The following is a 21,062-nucleotide window of genomic DNA, read 5'->3' as shown; positions in this document are numbered from 1 at the left end:
ACATAGGATATTAGTCTGCAGGAAGATGGTGAATGGTCCTGTTAAATTTTTGAAAAAAAACCCCAACTTTGGCTGCAGAATTAAAGAACCTTGATGAATTACATGTTCTGAATTCAGCTCAGCTCAGGACCATTGCTTTGATATGTACTTTATTCAGTTTGCAAGGCTTATTTTCCAAATATAAAGACAATTATCAAGACAAAAAAACTCCAACTCTTCAAATGAAGGCAAAATTTTAAAAAATAAGAAAAAAGAAAATCGTGACCCACTATTCTCTTGGCTTGGTAACTCAAATCAATTTTGAAACATAATTTTGCTTCTTTGAAATCTCTGCTTAATGCCTATAAATCCTCTATGATGAAACGAGGAGAACAAAAAACATATTGCCACTTGTAGTGTTTGAGAAAAGTAGTGAATACAGCTTTCACTGCCAAGTTCCAGTTACAGTTTTTGAGGCCATGAGAAGCACAAAAAAATAGCTCCTGTGCATGCATGTATAGTTGACAAATACGCATCCTAGTATGCTCAGGTTGTCGTGTGGTAATCTTTACGAGTCTTCAAGTGAGTCTTAACCCTGCAACATGCATAAAAGGTCATCTGTGCAGTTGAGACAGCGATACTTTGTGCAAAACATTAGTTCTATGCTATGAGCTGTCCTACAAAACAAGCAGTTACTAATAAATTTGACCCCAAAAAACTCATCCATGGGAAAGAATTTTTTTCTTTTCTGACTCTTCTGGCAGCATCTGTGATTTGTTCAAGTACTTTACTGTCTGTAAATGAAGCAAGAATGAAGTAGATCCATGAGTCATTCTCTGTTCAGAATCAATACATCCAACAGAGGTCTTATTTGTCATACTGTGACAGTTCATCAATTCTGCCTCTGACCACCTCTTGTCTTACCACTGAACAAAGCAGTCAGATGTGTTTGTTCATTTGCTCTCAGCCTTTTCCATTTCTTTTTTTTTTTTTTTTTTCCCTGTGTTATAATGGTGGTTCAAGTTTGCATTTTCATGATAAAACATTTGGCCTGTTGCTCAAAATTGGAGCAATTTTTATCTTTGCAACATGTTTCATCCTTTAGACCTGTGTTTGGTTTTCTGTAAATATTGCACAAACTGTAAAGATGAAGATTTTTGGTGTTTTCATTGAAGATCACCTCCACCGTCTGTGTAACACATGATCTTAGAAGAGAAAGAAGCTCAAGCAGTAGGGGATCTTGAAACTTACCTATTTTTAGTGTTAGAGGTTCATGACTGAAATATTCAGCATTGCATCCATATCTCATCAGTTAATTTCTGGGGGTACCTTGGATATCCCAGCAGAAGAACTCAGTTCTTCTCTGAAAACGCATCTCAGAGATCAATACCAATCTGCTGAAATCTTCCCGTCTCCTTCAATATTGGGGCCATCCTAAAATTGCATAGCTCAAGTTCAAGAATTTTGGTCACCAGATGCAGAAGAACAAGGCTGTTAAACTTCCCAAGAGAGCTGAAGGAGATAGACCCAGTTGCCAGTGAAACCTAGAAGGAAGGCCTGGCCTGCAAATTCTCTCCCTGCAGCTCTTCTAAAACCTGGCAGATCCTCATTGTGGCTAAAAGAGAAATAAAAGGGCATTTAATATATTCAGCTTTGCATAGCTATACACAGTAAGTGAAGATGTATTGGACATCAGTGTGTCAGAGGTTCTAGAAGTACTCCTACAATTGCTTGGCCTGGATGCTTCCACCAAGGAAACACCCGTGTTGCCTGCACACCTTGAGCTGCCAAGTCTGGCTCTTCCCGTAATGGTGTGCTCCAGTGCTCCTCACTGCTTCTGCAATACTGAGACAGGAGAGTAGGAGTAGATAGGACATCTTAAGAAGGGAAGCACAAAGTCAGACTGGCTGCTTGTGAATACGGGGGAAACTTTCTTAAAGCTTTAAAATTCCCAACATGGTGAAATGAGAGAGGGGAAGCTGACAGGATTTCCTGAGTAAATGCCTCATCTGTTGGCTGTAAGCAATTATTTTTCTTTTCAGAGGTTTCCACTCAAGTTTTGCATTTCCTGGTGAGAATAGAGCAGCAGAAATTGATCAGGCTAAAGAAATCTGACGATCGGGCAATTTTACAGGTTCTGCCTGTTGCTTTCTCTGAGTCAGATTCTTCCTGGTGTTGCCTTCCATTACTATTTGCAACCTTTGTTTCTGGCTATAAAATTAATTAAACATATATGGTTGAATTAATTATCTCTGTTGGTTTCCATCTGATGTTTATGATTTTTACCTTTGTATTTAGTGATAGTAGCAAATCAAAAGTTAGTGTAAGTACAGGAACACCCAAGCACCAAGCATACTTTTTTTTCTTAAACGAGTGAATTTGCATCACGTCTTTCATAGTAAGATTCTTCTAATCATTAGGAATATAAGCTTGAAATTCAGCAGGGCAGAGTGAACCTGCCTTGATGATTCATGACTAGGTGATGAAGTCAAATGACTGTGTCTTCTGAACTGGATGAGTTTCTATCTTGCTGTTTTCACTTGTCCCTAAGAAACCACAAGTTGGGGGTTTTCTTTGGGCAGCTCAACTCACATAATCATGGAATTGTTATCACTGTGGCAGTAAGAGGTGTCCTGGGCCTCCAGATTGGAAACCTGATCTTCAGGGAACTGAACTGCTTCTTTAGAAGTGATTCTCATGTGGAAAGTCTCCATAGTAGTGAGAAGATGTGGGAAGCAGGCCTTAAAATGTGAAGGCTGGGTTACTGTAGGCCAGTTCTCTGTAAGAATAAATATTTGATTTGAATGTGAGAAGTGCTGCATGGGTAATCCTCAGGACAATGATTGTGTTCATTCATGTATACCTGGATATATTTACATATTTGAAAAGCAACCAATTTTGGTTCACGCTTGGCTCTTACATTTAATATACTATTTCTAGTAAAAGTAGGAAAGAAAACTTATTTGAAGTTGTGTTATCTGAAGGCAAAAAGGTACTATGTAACAAAAGCCTGAAGTCCATTTGGACTTATTTGTGAAGTTATGACAGCCTAATTTTTTGAACAATATGTTATTCCTAGGGATCTCCGCATATTGAGATGATGTTTAATGATGCAACAATCCATTAGGCTGCATTTGTTGTTTTTTCTCTGGTTGCATTCTATTTGTAAAGCAGAATTGGAAGAGACATTTATATATAAGTAAATATATTTAAATTAAGATTATTAGATTATTATAACCTGCAATGAAGTTTAAAATTGAAGTTAAAGTAATTTTATTTTTTTTAATCTAGACTCATAGAAAATCAAGTACAATTGTCCACAGCTTTTAATCTGAATCTCTTCGTAAACTGATTGTTTTGTGTTGTCTGGAACATGGAAATAGGAACTCCTATTTGAATCTAGGAGACTGATTTTACCAGAATTAAAATTTCGTTCTAGGGATGACAATCATGCTGGCAGTATTCTTGCTTAAAACCAATTCACAAAAACGGTAAGAACTCTTCTTACCCAAAATACTGTTGCCCATTAGAGGTGACATTCTGTATCAAGCACTTCTTAATGCAAACCTCACCTTTTGCCAGTATTGATTTTGTGCATAAGATACAGGCATGAAAGGGAAGAGGCTATCCCTATTCTACTTTTTACTTATTTTGTTTAAGAATATGTTTGTGCCGTTCTTCCAGATAAGGGAGGGAAAATGAGGCAAGGGAAAAACCCCAAGAGTCAAAATAAAATAGTCTCCATGCTTATTCAGACTAATGCCTTTATCTGTGGTGCTACTCTAAATTAGATCAAATTAGATTAAGCTAATATGTTTATTTGTGTTAATATAAAGAGGAGATCTCATTCAGATACCTGTCACTTCTCTGAGGACTGCTACCAGAACTGTGCCATTAATCTGGTATTGTACATGCTGCGACTTGTAAACAATTTCGTTGCTTGGTATCATGTGAGGAACAGGAGTGTGTTAGAACACCAGTACCAAGAACATAATAAGATAACTATGGCTACCTTTGCTGCTGCTGTTCTTCAAGCTTTCAGGAAAGTAAATGTTACACACTAGAAATCTTCACTCCTGTTCTCCAAGAAAAATGCCTAACTTAAGATCTTAAAAATTAGTACTTGCAAACATTAGATGAAGAAACACCATTCTAAAGCATCATTTGTGTTGCTGTTCTTGTTTTTCTGTACATCTCCATAAAATAAATGTTCAAATCTTCTGTTCTGTAATTATTATTTCCTAAATATGATGCCCCAAAATTGCATTTTAAAATCCTTTTGAATGTTTTATCTCTGGCATTGAAACTGTTTGTTCCATATCATTGTTAGGAGACCTTTTTCTTAATGAGAAATTCTCTATTTCAAGTATTTTACATATTTTCTGCTAATCTTTACGTGCATCTACTGATTTTTCCTTTCCACCCAGAGTTAATAGCTTGTGATTCTGTTTCTTCCTGATTTATTATTCACCTGTCAGTTCTTTAATGATCTGAATAGTTCTTTTCACAGTTTAAGCTGGAAATATGCATTGCATTATAGTGAGTCAGAAGCTAAAGAGGTTGTCAAAATTATGTAAACATTAGGTACGCTATTTTCCAACCAGTTTAATGAAATATTAATTCCTCCTTCTAATTTTTCCCGAATAGTTTTTACCATTTCCAGCTGCTGTATTGTCCTGTCTTTGCGCAATACTTTCTGTAGTTGTTAAAACTGTAAAACTGTAGTAGTTGTAGCTACTGGACTTGTGCTAAAACTGGACTTGTGCTTCTACCATACTGTTGATACAAACTTACCTCTTAGATAAATCAGAAAGTAGTGGTGATGCTTTTGTCTGTCTTCATTGTCCAGCATTTATCCATTTACCTGCTCACTTCTGTGCACAACAAAAAGGAAGCAGTGAGTTGGCAGTAATATTTTTTCTGTGTCTAATATTTTGAATTTTTGACTCTTGAGCTTTTAAGGTGTCAAGTTGGCATGACTGAGTGAGCTGTGTACAGTGTGTGCCATAAGCTCTCTAACAAGCAGCTAAAAGCCAGCTCAGTTCCACAGGTTCTGAAGTAGTTGTTATTCTTCCTGACTTACTTGGTATACCATTGTGGGAAGCTTAACTTTGCTGATGCTAATTGTGTGATACTTGGGTAAACTATGTAGTGCTTACATTATACACTAAAAAACAAAGTGTAAGTATGATGCAGGTGTGTGTTAGAGCTGTGGTTCTCTGGAGTTTGAGCTTCTACATTCAGTGCAAGCTTAAGTACAGTGGAATACTTATTTCTTGAATACTATCTATACTACGGATGGATGGATGGATGGACGGATGGATGGATGGATAGATAGATAGATAGATAGATAGATAGATAGATAGATAGATAGATAGATAGATAGATAGGAGTTTTCTTCCACCACAGCCCTAAGTACATTTGAATAAATAAAATGAAGTAGTAGTAAGAGGGTTGCAAATAATCATAGAGCAGAACCAGATAGTCTTAATGGTGTTGATTTGATGTTGGTTTACCATGCTCCTTATGAGGAGTAGGTAGTTACCCTGGGCTCATCTAACATTGATGTCACTATGCTGCTTTCATCGTCAGAAGTCATGTACATGATGTCCCTGTAAAATATTGCACTGTGCTGTTTAAATCTGTTTATGTGGAATGCCCATAAGTCTCAATAGTGAGAGGAAGTGTCTCAAAGAATTAGAGGGCTTTGACATTTTTATTTCTAGTTTATATGTATGTATCTGCATATCATGCCTTAAAGAGTGAAATCTCTTAACTTTCCATTGAATGGGCATTCCCAAATGGGCTTTCAGAAATTTGAATGCTATAGGTTAGGGATTTCTTTTTTGTCATCCCACCCACTCTCATTTCCACAAGCCTATTTAGTCCACCAGCCTTGTTAACATAACTAGTAATAAAACACAGTTTTAACCATTTGCTATCTGATAAATATGGTAAACAAAACACTTCTGAAATTGTAGTTCTGTTTTGAACTTGAGCACTCATATTCAGTCCTGCAGGCTCCAGAGTTGTTAGCTGGGTACCTGCATCTTTTCCATGGAGATGGACAGAAGAGGGAAAGATGCCATAAAATTCTTCAAAAGTGCTCGCTGATACAGTTGTATAGATACCTGGAAACTAATTCTGAGTCCCCAAGCCAAAAGTTGCTTTAAAAAATTAATTCTTTTATGAAATAGGGCTGGGGCTTGGAAGTGGTTCTTATTTGGCTTCTGTTGCCCAAGCCTTTCTTGTGGTCATATTTTCATATTCTCAAGCTTGTTTCTCTTGACAAGGGAAAAAATGGCTAAGTATACAAACCTTTTCATACAACCAGTTGTTCCCAGGAGGCCGAGACTTCAGACAAATGCCAAATATCATCTATAATTAATTTGTTGGAGCTGACAGTATTATTTGTCAAATTGCTGTATCTTTTGAGTTAAAGAAGAATACTTCAGATAAAACAGTGACCTGCCCAGTGTCCAGCTATTGACTATTGCAGACTGCTACCAAAATACTAACATGAAAAGCATTAAAGTACAAAAATTAGATCTTGTGAACTTTAGCTATCATGGTGGGCTTTCACACTTTCACTGCCTAGGATCCCCAGGCATGGACGCTGCTGGCAGTGTTACTAGTAGTAAAATGGCATGTCTGCAATGATGCACAATCAAAACTAATGACTGTGTAAGATAAATAAAGCTGGCCCACATTTTACTCTGCTGCATTACACTGCATCAGAGTTTTTTTGGTTTTGTAGGAACAGTGAGTTTCTTGCCAGGGCAAGCCTTGATCCAGCTGAGACAGTTGAACCTCTCCTTCATGGTACTGGCAGTGCAAGGTGCACTGATGGGTATGAAAGTCCCTTGGGTTTTTTCCAATCTGGTAAATACCGGTTATTCTCTTTGCAATATTAAACACATTCCCTCCTAGGTTCCTCCTTGCTGAAAGCCTTGGTTTCCTGGTTGGCCCAGGACAGATAGGGTCTAACTGACCACACAGCTGCTCCTCCATCTCAGACCTCTGTGCTTTAGTTTGCTTCTGCTGATTTTTGTACTGTTGAAGAAGAATATTTATATGCTCACTTTCATATTAAACAAAATATTCCTTTTTCTGACCTTCACAGAGAAATCACCACTCATTTCAGTAATGTTTGTTAATGTATTTATGTATTAATAGCTACAAAGATTCTTATTGAAACAATAATTTTGGAAGGTGTATAAAAGTTTTGAAGGTAACCTCTGTATAATAATCTGTAGCAGGCAACTGGAAAATAATACTACTGAGAAACAGCAGAAAGGCAGTGTGTAAATTGTCTTATAAATATTTGCTGCATGCTGTACACTGATGCTTTTTTTTCAAGTGCAAGTTGTCAATTTACTGATGCTTCCTTGGTTATCATGTCATTCTACCTGGATGTCTGTTGTCTTATGCACTTAGAAATAGTCCTTAAGTTAAACTTGTTGTGGAACTGTCAAGTTTATTAAAATGTGGGATACCTCTGCAGAAGCATAGGTTTAATATACCATAACAGCATCATGCCTTTGCCAGCTGTAACAGTGATGTCCCCAGCTGCTGCAGGACCTTTCCTCAAAGGACAAAAGTACTGTCTGGGACTTTTTGAACCACAAATAGGACATGGGGAAAACACTTAACATCAGACTAGGTCAGTCACGCTGTACAGACATCTACATAGGACAGTGGTGAGAGCTGAAGTGTTAGTACCTTTTAAACTGTCAGTTTCAGTCTTACAAAGCCAATTTCAGTCCTGCACCGAGTTATTTCCTATCTATGGAAAGGATCAGTCAAGCTTGTGCTTTCATTTTCATAACATCCCATTACCACTGCAGCCACCACCACCCAGAGATACTGCTCACATTTTGGATTTTCAGTACTTAAATATAGCTTCTGACCCACTCTGAAAATCTTAAGACAGGCTCAGTGCCATTGGGCTCACAAATGTTCCTTTTTAATAGCTACATTGTTCCTAGTTAATTTCCATGGCTAAATTTGTACGTTGTTTCTAAAATGAAACATAGTGAGAGAAACTCCCTTATTTCCTTAAGTCTATGTATACAGTGTTCTGATGATAGTAGAAAAGCAAAGGCTGGATTTCCAGTGAAAGAAGGCAGACCCCTGAATCCGTGACTTCAGTTACAAAAATTATTCCATTTACAATCAGTGGCTCTGACAGTAGTTTCACATCTGAAGTTTATGCAAGAATAAGTAAAACTCAATACCTTTTCATTTCTATTTAACTTTCTTCCTCAGGAATATAAAGCTGATGTATGTGCAAATATTGGTGCAGTGAAGCAATGTTTAGTGATCAGTAAGAAAATATGTTGAAGGAACAGCAGTGCAAGCAGAAAGAATTCGAGGATGGGAACAAAGGATAATATTGATATGTGGAAATGCAAAGGGAACACTTTCAAGTTTTATATGTTTCTTTTCCTACTTTTGTATAATCACAGATAGTATTGCCTAACTCCTCTCCTTGGTGTGGAGGGTTGAGGCTTTTTAATATTTGGTAAATTCCAGGGTTTGGTACAAAATAGTAGGCTCTTGGGAGATGTCTGGATAAAATTAAATCCACATAAGCTGCCCCTTATGCATTGTCAAGATCTTGGTATTTATTCTTTGTTAGAAGAAAGAAGATGAGTAAGAGGAGAGATAAAATTATACAATGCTATCAGCTACAGATAAAAAATATCTCAGAGAATGAGGTGTTTCTTTATGAGACCAGACGACCGCCGATGGCAAAAGGAAAGAGCCTGCTCTCTCACCGGGGGAGTATTGGCTTTATTCTAGAGTCTGCCCTGCCTTGGTGGAGCTCTTTAGACTCCCCCCCCATCCCGGGCTTTTTGCCCAGCAGGGACAGGCCCAGAGGCAGGGACAAGCCACTACCCAATCAGGGACAAGGTGGGAGTGGAACAGAGTTGGGTTACATTCCCGTGTGGGGGATGAGTGCAGCCGAGCAGGGACAGACCACGTGACACAGTTAAAGGGGAACAGGGAAAAAACATTACAAATCCGATGAAACACAATATAAACCCAATTAGTGCATTACAACAAGAGAAGATCAGAAAAGGGCAAATACCTCAAATACCTTTGTCCTTCTACATGACTAGAAAGGAAGTCATTCAGAAAATTCAAATTCATGAACAAAAATGGTTTATTGCCAGACCACAACTAAAATAAAAAATGTTGAGGTTTTAATTAAAATAGAAAAAATCAGTTATTAGCACTGGGCTAATGTTAAAGGTGAATTGGACATTTCCCACTTGTTACCCCAGCAGAATACTGCTTTGAATTTCGGATTCACCCTTTCTCTTCCGTCTTTATTCCTACTTCATAATTGCTGACACAACATCAAAGGGTCTGCTTGTACATTTAAATCAACATTACATTTTTTAGTAAGTGATTGGGAAAGAAAACGATACTGTAGCTGCTTAACAAAACTTGTGGATTTAGAAACTTGACTGGCACTGAAGTTACTTAGAGTAGACAACTTCCAAAAATGCAGTTAGACAGCTGAAGAACATTTGTTTGTCTGTGTATTTCTTGAATTGTAAGAATCAGAAAAATTTGCCTGTTTTTCTCTTTTGCAACTTGTACTATAAAATTCAGCAATTCCTCAAGTGTCTATATCTTCTTTAGTCACCATTTCTAGAGTTCTTTACATTGTTCATTTAATAGCATGATATTGTTAACTTTTGTCACTACCCATTTTTCTTTTTTTTAATTTATGGATGAATTTCATTCATCTATATATCATGGTGCATGATGAAACATTACCATTCAAAAGCAGAGACATTTGAAAAGTGTGAGCAAAAATGTTCACACTCAAAGGTTTCTCAGGTGTAAGGTCTGACAAAGTGGCTGAGATCTTTTAAAGATGACAGTCCATTCTAAGAAGCCAGATTCCAAAAAGTTAATGGCTCCTCCACCTGATGATCCCCCACCTGCCTCCCCACCCTTCATGTCAAACACATACTTTAATTCCATGTTTAAATTGTGTATATATTTCTTCACTCTCTACATGCATCCCACTGTGGTTCTCTTAATTCTCATAGAAAATACTGCTTCACTGTCCATCAGATTACTTCTTGTGCCTTTTGGGAATAAGACAGAGCAGGATATGACTGTAATTAGGTAGAAAATACCTATTTCAAAACTTTTTTTTTTTCTTATATGGCTCTCTGCTGGGAAGGATCAGCACCTATCCCTCCCTATCTGCATAGGAGAAATTCATAGTCGTCTAACCAAATCTGAGGTTGGTTTACAGAGTTTTGGTTTGTATTGTGCTGTTTTCTGAGCTCTTCATTAGAATAAAAACAGGGGTGGCTCTTCAAGATTGTTTGAAATTGGAAACTTTATCTGCAGTTTATTATATAGCAGAATGCAGTGTCAGAGACTATTTACAAACAATATTACTTCCACATTCAGAATTGTTTCAGGGATTGTCTTGAGCAGGTTGCATCTTCAGTTGAAATCAAATGGAGTTGTAATTAAAGATATCCCCATTACTGGCATAACAGCCAGGGTACCATGAATACAGAAAAATGTAAATTGGGCTATTGCTTTTGTATCTGACCTGAATAGATTTACAGTTACTCTGCTTCATTCTTCCCACTAGTCAGGATTCAAGATGGTTCATTAGCTTGGTCACAGTCTATGGAGCGTTGCTGTAGTCAGTTTGGACCTGAAAGTAATGTGTTTGCAATCACTCAAAGTTACAACTGAGCCAAGTCCTTCAGGCAGTGGGAACACTGGATTGTGCAGGAGCACCAGATGTCTTGGTACACACTTGGTACCAGTCAGTTTGGACCTGGATGCTGCAAAAGCATTTTTGTTCTCTGAATACAGACTTACTCTGCAAGTAGCACAGCTATATTTAGGCATTGCCACATCTGAGCAAACCGAGGCTACTGTACCATCCTCAATCTATATTAAATCAGCTTGGGAATCTGCTTCTGTGGTATAGTTTTCCTGCTCAATCAATAATCTGCCTTTGATTAATAGTGTTGACTGCTAAAGCTAACATCTAAAAATGTGGAAATTTTAATGAATTGTGATAGGGAGTTAAGACATATCTCTAGTGAATGTGTCAAGAGAGGATAAGTCAATTCCAGGCGCAGAGTCAATGCAGACAGGTTAAAACATGTTAAACATTGTGTGATTGCCATCATTGATGTGTGAAGGGCTGTCACAGGTAGAGTTTTGAATGATGATGTGTTACATCAATCTAAATAGTCTTGCTGTAACACAGGATACAAATATTCCCAACAATATTGTTTCTGCAGTATTGCAGAGATCCCTGTTGTTGTAAGGGATCATTCCCAAGAGTTAGCTGCTGACTGTCTAAAGAGCAGAAAGTAAACCAGGCTGATTAATCTTAGTGACTGTTACTTATTCATCCATCACTGCTTTCCCTTCCAAGTAGTGACTCCCTTGCTAGTCAGGGACAGATAAACTCCAGAGAAATCAAGAAATGTGTGTACTGCCCCTGTATATGAGTTAAGAGGACTTGAGAATAATTTACACCATGTCATCAATAATAATGTAGAGAATATAGGAAGCATTTTTATTTGGTGCTGTGGTAATGATCTTGAATGTGGTTTGGTGCAATTACCAGGCTCAGTGAGAAAGTCCAGCCTTTCTTACAAGCAGCACACATGCCTTCCCCGAATAACTGGCTGTCCTGTGGGAAAAATCTCAGCCTTCTCCTCGGGTCTCTCTCCTGTGTGTGGGACTGAAGTAAACAGGTTTTTCTTGAGCTTATTTTCTTGATCTACAGTATGGAAAAAGGTAAACAAAAATGGTGAAACTCAAGTCAAATAAATGTAGTCATGAGAGGAATTAATTTATAGAATCATAGGATGTCCTGAGTTGGAAGGGACCTGCAAGAGTCATCAAAGTCCCAACTCCTGGCCCCAACAATCACACCACGTCCCTGATGGTATTGCCCAAATGCTTGTTAAACTCTGTCAGGCTTGGTGATATGACCACTTCTCTGGGGAGCCTGTTTCAGTGCTCTACCACCCTCTGGGTTCAGAAGCTTTTCCAATGTCCAATCTAAATCTCCCCTTACCCAGTTTCAGGCCATTCCCTTGGGTCCTGTCACCAGTCACCAAAGAGATCAGTGCCCGCCCCTCCACTCCACTCCCCCCCCACCAAGGAAGTTGTAACTGCAGTGAGCTCTCCCCTCAGTCTCCAGGCTGAACAGACCAAGTGACCTCTGTGCTGCTCATGCTCATACAGCTTCATCTCCAGCCCCTTCACCATCTTTGCTGCTCTCCTTTGGATGCTCTCTGATAGCTTCATGTCTTTTTTATATTGCGGCGCCCAAAACTGTACGCAGGACTCAAGGTGAGGCCACACCAGTGAAGAGTGAAGTGGGACAATCGCTTCTTTTGACTGGCTCCAGTTGCTGGCTAAACTTTGGAGACAATGGTCACGCTCAGCCCTGCCTGACAGTACAGTAATGGCAGCTCTGAAGCGTGGTCTGTGTTGGGGTTTCTTCTGCAGTTTCACAGCTTTGGTTGGGTGGGGGGCAGCACTAACAACAGGCGAAAATGGCAGTAATAGAGGACTTGGTTGCTCTTATTAGCAGATAACCTGTAGGTGAGTTTTGCTTTTAAGTGGCAGTTAGTGAACCCAAATGTTTAAGCAATGTCAAACATGATTTATTCATAAAAAATGTGATTTAAATATTTTTCATAGGTACTTATTCATGCTATATGTGTATACAGGTGAGTCACCTTTTGCTGAATCACTGAGTGTTGTGCCTCCCAGCAGCAGTGTGTAGGGATTTCCCATTTCAGAAGTGGGAATCTACCAGTAGCACCTAATGAGAAAGGCTGTCCTACCTCAGAGCACCCTTGAAACTGGGGACACATGGCACAGCGTGAACTAGTGATCAGAAAAGGACTGGCAGTGAAATCTTAGGAAATCTGTATCCTGCTCTGCTCATAGTTCCTTGTATGAGTTAGAGTAATTAGTCTGTCTTCCTTGTGCTCCATTATACACTCATGCAGCTTTTGGAAATACTAGATTAAAAAAATATGCTTGATTTTTAAAATGAGAGATCACTACTGCTGTTTTTGTATTAACAGCATTATGTTCAGTTAGTTTCCTCTGTGGCTGAAACAAGTGTTAGTGTGTCTCACATCTTCCTTTCTTGAGAGGCAGCCACTTAGGAAACCCGTCGATGTAAGTTCTGTGACTCCTGCCTAAAGTGAGAGAAAAGGCTCTTTAGTAAAGCTGTGCCGGATAAGGGGGTTGTGCAGAACAAAATTATTTTTATCTTATGGAAACAAAAATAATTTCTATCTTCTGTATTTTAGTAGTGTAAGTAAGGATAATCTCTGTGCTAAGTAGAGGAGGGACAGTGGGTTGTTTTGTATATTTCAAAATTTTAAAATGCTGACTCCCTTTAATTTTACTACATTTTAAGCCTGGTTTGAGTTTTTCCATTGCTGTAGATAATTTATACCAACCTCTCAATTTTCTCCCAGAAGCATTTCACACTAGAAAATCTCAGATGCTGATAATACATAGGACAAGAAAGTCCACATGACTAACAGGTAGAAAGTGCCACTAGTTATAAACTCCAGAAAGAAAGACCTACAGTAGCTGGATCCAAGACACTTAAGTCTTTTACAAACTTGGGAATAGCTACTGTTGACCAATCTGTATCTGGAACTGCTGTTTTTTAACTTCTTTTTTTTTTTTCACATGATCTTTTGCTAACCTTCCTTTAATGTAGCAAATCTTTAGGCAAAAAGAAAAAGTATTTTCATTTGGAATTTTTAAGGGTTTCCTAGAGTTACTCATGGTTATTATTTCTTCACTGTTGACTTCTGTATATGAAAATGTCTGTGGATGCAGTAGCTACATTCCTAACTTTTATTAGCTTTAATGAACTCAGATTAACCAGCTTAACTCTCCTTTGGTATTTGAATCCAGCTATTTGCGGGACCGGTTCAGTACATGAGTACAAATGCCAGAAGGCATTTGGCCTTTTCCTGCTCACATTATATTTTGTTTATTTTAACCAAGGAAAAGTAGACTGTATGCATTTGTAGCCAATATGCAGTGTGATCTCCTGGAAGCAGGAAGTCAGTTCCAATAGGTACTGTTAGGTGTTTGTGTTTCTGATTAGCACCAAGCTCATATATCTGTATAAAAACAGAGCCTTTAGTCCCTCAGAATCAGTACTGGCAACAGCAATTTATAGCTCAACAGTTAAAATTAATGTAGAAAATCTTCTGTTTTCCTCTCCAAGATCTCAGATCCAGATTCATGGCATACTTAATTTGAGCCATCTGCAGATCCTTTCCTGTGAAGAGCAGTCCCACACTTCTTGTCCTCACTACCTCCAGCAATGTGTTCCCATCAGTCATTGAACCTTTGACTCAAGTCTGTCTGTTGGGTTGCTGCAAGCTCAACCCTACAAAAAAGTCTTTTGCTGGATCAGTGAGCTTGTGTAGTTGTGATATAGATCTGACACAACAGAAGTAGTGAGATTGTGCAGCTTGAGAGAAGACTGAATGGGGCCACCCCTTTCTCCTGGTACTTACAGGTAGATGCAACTAAATGCATTGTAAAATGGCACACAAGAGTTACATGAACAATCCTTTTTAGCTCCTGAATCAAAAGCAAATGATACCAAAAAACGAGAAGGATCACAAATAGGAGGAAAGGAGGGAAAAGAGCAAGAGAAGGAGAAAGGCAATTGAAGGTATTAAAGGGAGAAAAAAGTAATAAGGAAGAGGGAAGTAGCTAGAAAAGCAGAAAGGATTAAAGAATAGAAAAGCAGGAAGGATTAAAGAATAATCAGGAGATTGTATGTTGGCAAATAGTGGCAGCAAATACAGGCAAAAACTAGAAAATGCCTTTCCCTGGTGGTTGAACATACTGTCCTTGTCTTTCAAATATGACAGATGCATCAATCTCAAGAAACAATTCTGCCTTTCTGGGTCAAACTGAAATGCCATTGTTTTGTGAGCAGTCCACAGTAATAAATAGCTTTCTGCTGAAAGCCAGAACCTTTGTCTTCCCTGAGCTCAGTCTGGGTGAAGCAGGGAGGCCAAGTCCCAGGCACTAGTACCTGTCCCGAGAAGCATTTGTTGCAGAACAGGCACAGCCCTAAGAGACTGCTGAAAAGTCCCTCTGAAGTGAGTTTACCACCTCAGTATGTTGGTTCACAGGTGTGTGGCTAGTCTGGATGTGGTTTTCATAAAGCCTTAATCCCGAGGTCACGGCTTTCCACGTCCTGCCGCTCGTCGTCTCCCCGCTGGGCAGCCCGGCCGTGTAGGTCTCCAAGTGCAGCAGGCGGGGCTGCAGAGGTGGCGTGCTCAGGGCTCCCGGTGCTCCGTCATCACTTAGATCCCAGCGTGATTCACTTCCCTCGGCTCACTTGGAACTTCTGACATCTCCATACAACTCTGCCCCGGGTCGTTCATGTCATTTGAACTGCAAGAGCTGGAATATAAAAGCACTGTATTTTCTGTGTGGTAGCAAGCAGCTTTCTTCAATGAATTGGTTTGTTGTTTGGATTAGGGAATTAAATTAGCTGTCTGCTTAATTCACATTGCAGTTAAGAACTGTGTGAAATGAGAGTAATCTAGAAATTCCTTTAGGTGAGACACACATGAAAGTATTTATTCCCTGTCACACTGTTTTTACAGCTAAGAAAATCTTTGGGTTTGCTTTGTTTTCTGCAGCTGTTTGATGCTGTCAACTGCCTGGCGAAAGAGAATGCCCGGTTGCTTGTGCTGGGGCGTAAACATATGCTGATGAACTCTTCAAATTGGAAAAAAGAAATTATGAAAGAGATGCAGAATAAGGCAGACTTCTTCTTTGCTGAAAATATGTAAGTTGAAGAAAATGGCTCAATATAATAGAGAACAACACCTGATTTATGTGCATTTTTCTCTAGTTTTTAGTACTGTTACTAGTATCTATCTGTGTGTGAAAGAAACATATCCCTTGCTATACTTGCTTCAAAAGTACATAAAAAGTTGCATTGCGAAGACTTTCATCGCTTAGAATCATATTGACAGCTGTATGGTTTATTAGGCTTTATGACTGATAAAACCACTGCCAAGAGCACAGTGCCCTGAATTTACAGAATTTCTGGTAGCATCAGTGTGCTGTTGTGGTCTGCTGCTGTGTAGGGGTACACTGTTGAGTTTTAGCAGTTTTGTTCCACATAGCACAGTATTGTTAAACTTCATGGCAGGAGATTACATTCTATTATCAGACTGTGATAAGAGGAAAAAAAGTGCTCTAAATAGCATACAATTAATGTTTATTGCACTCTAGCTTTTGGTGCCCTGTGGTAAGCAATTTTTTATTTTACAGGGAACTAGAGTAGTGGTGGGAATTTTCAGTGTTGCTGATGAATAAATCTTGATCAGCATTTGAATCAGTTCCTGCAACCGCTTATTGCCTTGTGAATGATGTCTGTCTTTTCCATTTGTTTTGTGAAGCTCTGAAGATGATGCCTTCTTGTTATATGCCACTCTCAGATCAGGCAAGCATTGCAGGTTTGTTACGAGAGACTTCCTGCGGGATCACAAGGCTTGTCTCGCTGACAGTCTGACGCGTCACCTGTTCCGGAAGTGGCAGCGTGGCCACCAGATAGTGTTCTTCCCTTCTGCAGAAGGAAGGAGTATAAATTTTCTGGTAAGTTTTCCAATCAGAAAACACACAGAAGCATATTCATTGAAGATACAGTATTTCAAACTCTGGAAGCCAAAATATCTTATTGAAGTCTAAGAAATGGATTTGTACCAATGCACTCAAAACTCCCATGTGAACTGCAAATTCACTGGATTCACAAAGCATGTCACAAAAAAGAAAACCATAAGAGAGCTAAGAAATGCTACCTAAATGTTTAAAATGTAAATGTAAATAAAAGTTTATGTATACAAATCTTTCCAGTGCTAGAAACTCTGTAACCATTACTGGCCTCAGTAAAACTGGAGTGCTAATGTTTTAATTTATTTTAAACTTTGAAATCCCTTATTCTCCTCTGTAGCAGCACTATTGTGAAATACCATGCTTCTAATTTTACAATAGAATTTCTTTCATCTTTATTTTAAAGAAGCAGAAAAATACAGGTATTTCAGTATTCACTGTAATAGTAACCTAACATAGGTGTAAAATTTCATGAGGGAAAGCCAGGAACAGTCAGGTTTATAATTAGTTTTCAGCTGCAGAAATTGCAGTAACCTCATGTTATGGCAGAATACTATTATTATTGTCTAGGAGATATGTATCCTTGTGAACACTACATTAACAGGAGTGCAGGTGTTTTAAGACTTTTCGAAGGAAAAATTCGTCACTTGACATTCTCTGTGCAGATTTTTTGTTATCTGGTCTGTCTGTATTGTTATTTCCTGCTTAAAGGAATACTGCACCTATGCAGATTCCTTCTCTGGTTAAAATGGTAACATAACATTGATGATTACAAACAGACAGCCTTTCATTCTTTGTTGCCATATATACATTTCTTCTTATGGAGCCAAATAATGAAGGGTGGGTTACCTGAGTAACACTGCTTTACCTACACCTTGTTTCTTTATTTTGTACAAAGCCACTACTAATTTTCACATCTTAATTCCCATACAAGAGATTAGGGTAATTGATATTCCCAGTCACAGCTGTCTTCTAGGTTATTCTGGAAGCTACCACAGGAAAGGAGACTTCCAAGACTATATGTATAGAGTGACAATATGTCCTAGGAACCATAATTACCAGCCAGTAATGTTTCTTTTGTATTTGTCTTATATCTTTTGAGTTGTATACCTGCAACTTAATAGACCTGAAAATTTGCTTATTCTGTTTTTCAACCAGATGCTTCTGAAAGTGTTAATGATAAACCCTTTTCTTACATCTCCTTTTCTTACTTCTTGGGACAGAGCAAGTCAGCTCTGTAAAAGAGACAGACTGGGAGAACAAATACAAGATGTCATTAATGTCATTAAATCCTACGTTCAAGCCTATAAACTCCACATCCTGAGTAATTCCCATATGATTTCATTTAACTGAACAGAACAACAGTCATTTTGCCATTTCTAGTAATTGAGTGCATTATGCTGAAATCATTATCTGCTGCTGATTGAAGCCAGAATTTATAATGACTCCTAGACCACAAAATACTAGAAGATAGTTCAGTTTTTCCTCCAGTACTAACATTTGGGATTTGTTTTGTATAAGAAAATAAAATGAGAGGTTTTAAGAGATAAAACTGTGGAGACTTCTAAGGTCAGCATTGGAATAACCTGAAATTGATATTTTAGTAATATGTTGTATAAAGTCTAAAAAAACCCGTTTTCCCTCTGTTTTTTCCCAACAGCCTGCTTTCCGTTATGACTGTGTGGTACAGACTACAGGTGATACGTGGCATATTCCCTATAAAGATGTTTTTGAGGAAAAATATTCATATCAAGTACCAAGAAAATGGCTCTGCATTCAACAGAAATGATGAATGTAATTGGACAAGCTGAAGCTGCCTTGTTTGTTTGTTTGTTTGTTTGTTTGTTTGTTTGTTTGTTTGTTTGTTTGTTTTTAATCACTGTTGCTGGCTGGGAGAACTCAGCAGGACAGTTACGAGATTAATGTGTGAGGTGTGTAACTAAAGAAAATTGAGTGGCTGCTTTTGACAAAATCATTCCTGCATACATCTCTTACCATCAGTGGTGGCCCAGTGAGGGTGAATTAGGTCCATTATTTCCATTTTTACAGGCAATTTTTGTGATTTGAATTAAAACTTGATTTTTCCTGTTGGAATTACAGTTTAGGCATCCTTATATTTTATTTTTTCTCAAGCTTTTCATCTACACTCTAATTATAAACTCTGCACAGAGAGGAGAAGTTAAGCAAGACTTTCAAAGTACCTTCAGAGTTTGTGTGCTGACCTTGCAAGAGTGTTGCACAATGTCTACTTCCATTCAGTGGACCTAAGGGGGACAAATGGTCTATCTCCCATTTGCCAGAAACACTCATTCTGGTTTCCTCATTCTAATTAGAATTTGTTTGATCACATAGCGTGCAAGAGATGGGTTAGAGGAACATAGAGCAATCATTTGTCTGGAAGAATAGGGAGACAATCAGTGGAATGTTTTGTGACTCTATCACACTCCTAAATTTGCTGTTTCTGACAGGATTTGGAATCACTGCAATAGTTTGCTGATGGAAATGTGTGGATTTTTTAAATGAAAATGGACGGCTAGAAATTCTTAAAGACAATAATAGAACAAAATTGATTCTTGTACATTCCTATAAAATCTATGACAAGTTATAAAACAAAAAAAAAAAAAAAAGCATAAATTACAGGAAAAGTGTCCTAAGTTGTTTTTAAGTGTGTGTGGTAAATGTATTTGTTTATTGCACTTACATCTTTAATGCAAACCTTTCTCCACCCAAAACATAGAAATTCCACATAAATCTCAAATTAAATATCCTGAGCCGATCACACTTGTCTCGTACAAAAATCCTGTTGGAAACTGAGATGAAACATGAAGGTCTTTTTGTATAGAACTTGCAGTTCTGAGTTCTTGCAGGGCCCTGTGACAAGCTCCCTCAGGACTCAGTATTCAAGCATGTTCCCTGCTATTTTTTTTTTTCCAGGACAGTCCTGACACATGTTCTACTTCTGGTATGAGTTTGTAAACCAGCAGGTGTGATTTGCATACCGTCATGTCCTTCAGGTACTGTGCAGAAAGTGTAGAGGAGCTGGGTGCCTCTGAAGGTAACATAAAACCTTGCCTTTGACTTCATCATATTGTTGGTAGCATTCATCACAAACCCTTCTCCTGACAGAATGTGACAGCTCCTATGGAGGCCAGCAGGGAAAGCAGAGAGATCAGATCTACTTCTCTCATTCCTCAATACTTCTAATTTGTCAGAAGATTGCTTTTATAACTCTTTATGTCAGAGAACTGCCATATCTCCTTGAAAGTGGAAATAGTGCTTTTAAATTAGGTGTTTGCTGCTGTGCAGGACTGCTTAGTTAGCAGCTGCCGCTCTGTATGAGGCTCCTGCACTCAACTAGCACCATTGCACAGGTACCGGTACCAGTACCTGTGTGGGAGTGGGGTTCAAATGTCAGGCGGCAGAAGGTGGGTCCCTGCAGCAGCTCTGCCTTAGGTCAGCCCTAGCTGGGCAGAAACCACACCCTCAGGGTACCCATTTCATTGCCAGCCACGTTCATCTGTTGAAGTTGGTATTTCACCTCACCCTTAACATCAACAGGCATGCATAATGTCCACATACAACTGTAATAAATGCATCCTCTACTTCCTTTTTTGCTCAGGAGATGTCCCTAATCAGTCACTCGGGTTTCACCTCGAAAACTGTTCTTAGAGATACTGTAATGCCTTCTAAATAATAACACTTCCTAAATACACATTGCGAGTATATTTAGGGGATGATGGAACAGAATATGGAATTTACAATTGGAAGGTATTACAACATTGGTGTCAGATTTGTGACTTCTTTTTTATGTGTTTGCTGCTAATACGCTTCTCTGCAGATCCTTACAGGGAATTAATGGCCTCTGTGGAACTAAAGGGGAAGAAACATTAGTAATGAACCTACAGATTTTTTTCAGGTGTATAATGCCTGTTACATTGATGCACATGGTATCCAGAGGCTCAGTTCTGAGGTTAATTATTTGAATTTTAAGACATCTGTAAAATAACATTTCTTTTGTGTTGCTCTGAGTCTTCAAATTTCAGATTACTGAAATACGGCACTTCAAGATAACAATGAATATGAAGATTTGCTTCCAAGTATCTAAAAGGAATTCTGAGGGTTTCACTGGCAATAAAAATAAATGTGAGCACCAAAACAAAGCTGATAACAAACAGCAGATCTATTTGATGTCTACTGCTGTTCATATAGTGGTACAGTAAAAACTCAAGGTAATTCATGGCACAGATTGGTTCATGCTGAATGCCAGAAAGGCAAGTCTTCCAAACAGTATAGCAATTAGTACCCCCAAAGAGACACTGACTGCCATTTGTTTTATATGTATTACATTCAGTGGGGAGAATGGGAATCAGAAGGAATGT

General features: G+C 38.5%; 1 protein-coding gene across 4 annotated transcripts in view; it reads left to right on the top strand.

Moving 5' to 3' along the window:
* Window positions 1-20,301, top strand: part of PRORP (protein only RNase P catalytic subunit) — a 41,301-nt gene extending 21,000 nt beyond the window's left edge. For 2 of the 4 annotated variants that reach the window (XM_058421177.1, XM_040068438.1), the window contains exons 6-8: window positions 15,705-15,853; window positions 16,473-16,668; window positions 18,344-20,301. In XM_058421177.1, coding sequence (XP_058277160.1) covers window positions 15,705-15,853; window positions 16,473-16,668; window positions 18,344-18,472 — 474 coding nt within the window. In that variant the 3' untranslated portion in view covers window positions 18,473-20,301. The remainder of the gene's footprint in view (window positions 1-15,704; window positions 15,854-16,472; window positions 16,669-18,343) is intronic. The other 2 variants (XM_040068440.1, XM_040068439.1) reach the window with 2 other exon arrangements.
* The last annotated feature ends 761 nt before the right edge of the window (window positions 20,302-21,062 follow it).

Source organism: Hirundo rustica, chromosome 6, assembly GCF_015227805.2.
Source record: "Hirundo rustica isolate bHirRus1 chromosome 6, bHirRus1.pri.v3, whole genome shotgun sequence".
NCBI classification, from domain to species: Eukaryota; Metazoa; Chordata; class Aves; order Passeriformes; family Hirundinidae; genus Hirundo; species Hirundo rustica.
This window is presented reverse-complemented; position numbering and strand designations above follow the sequence as displayed.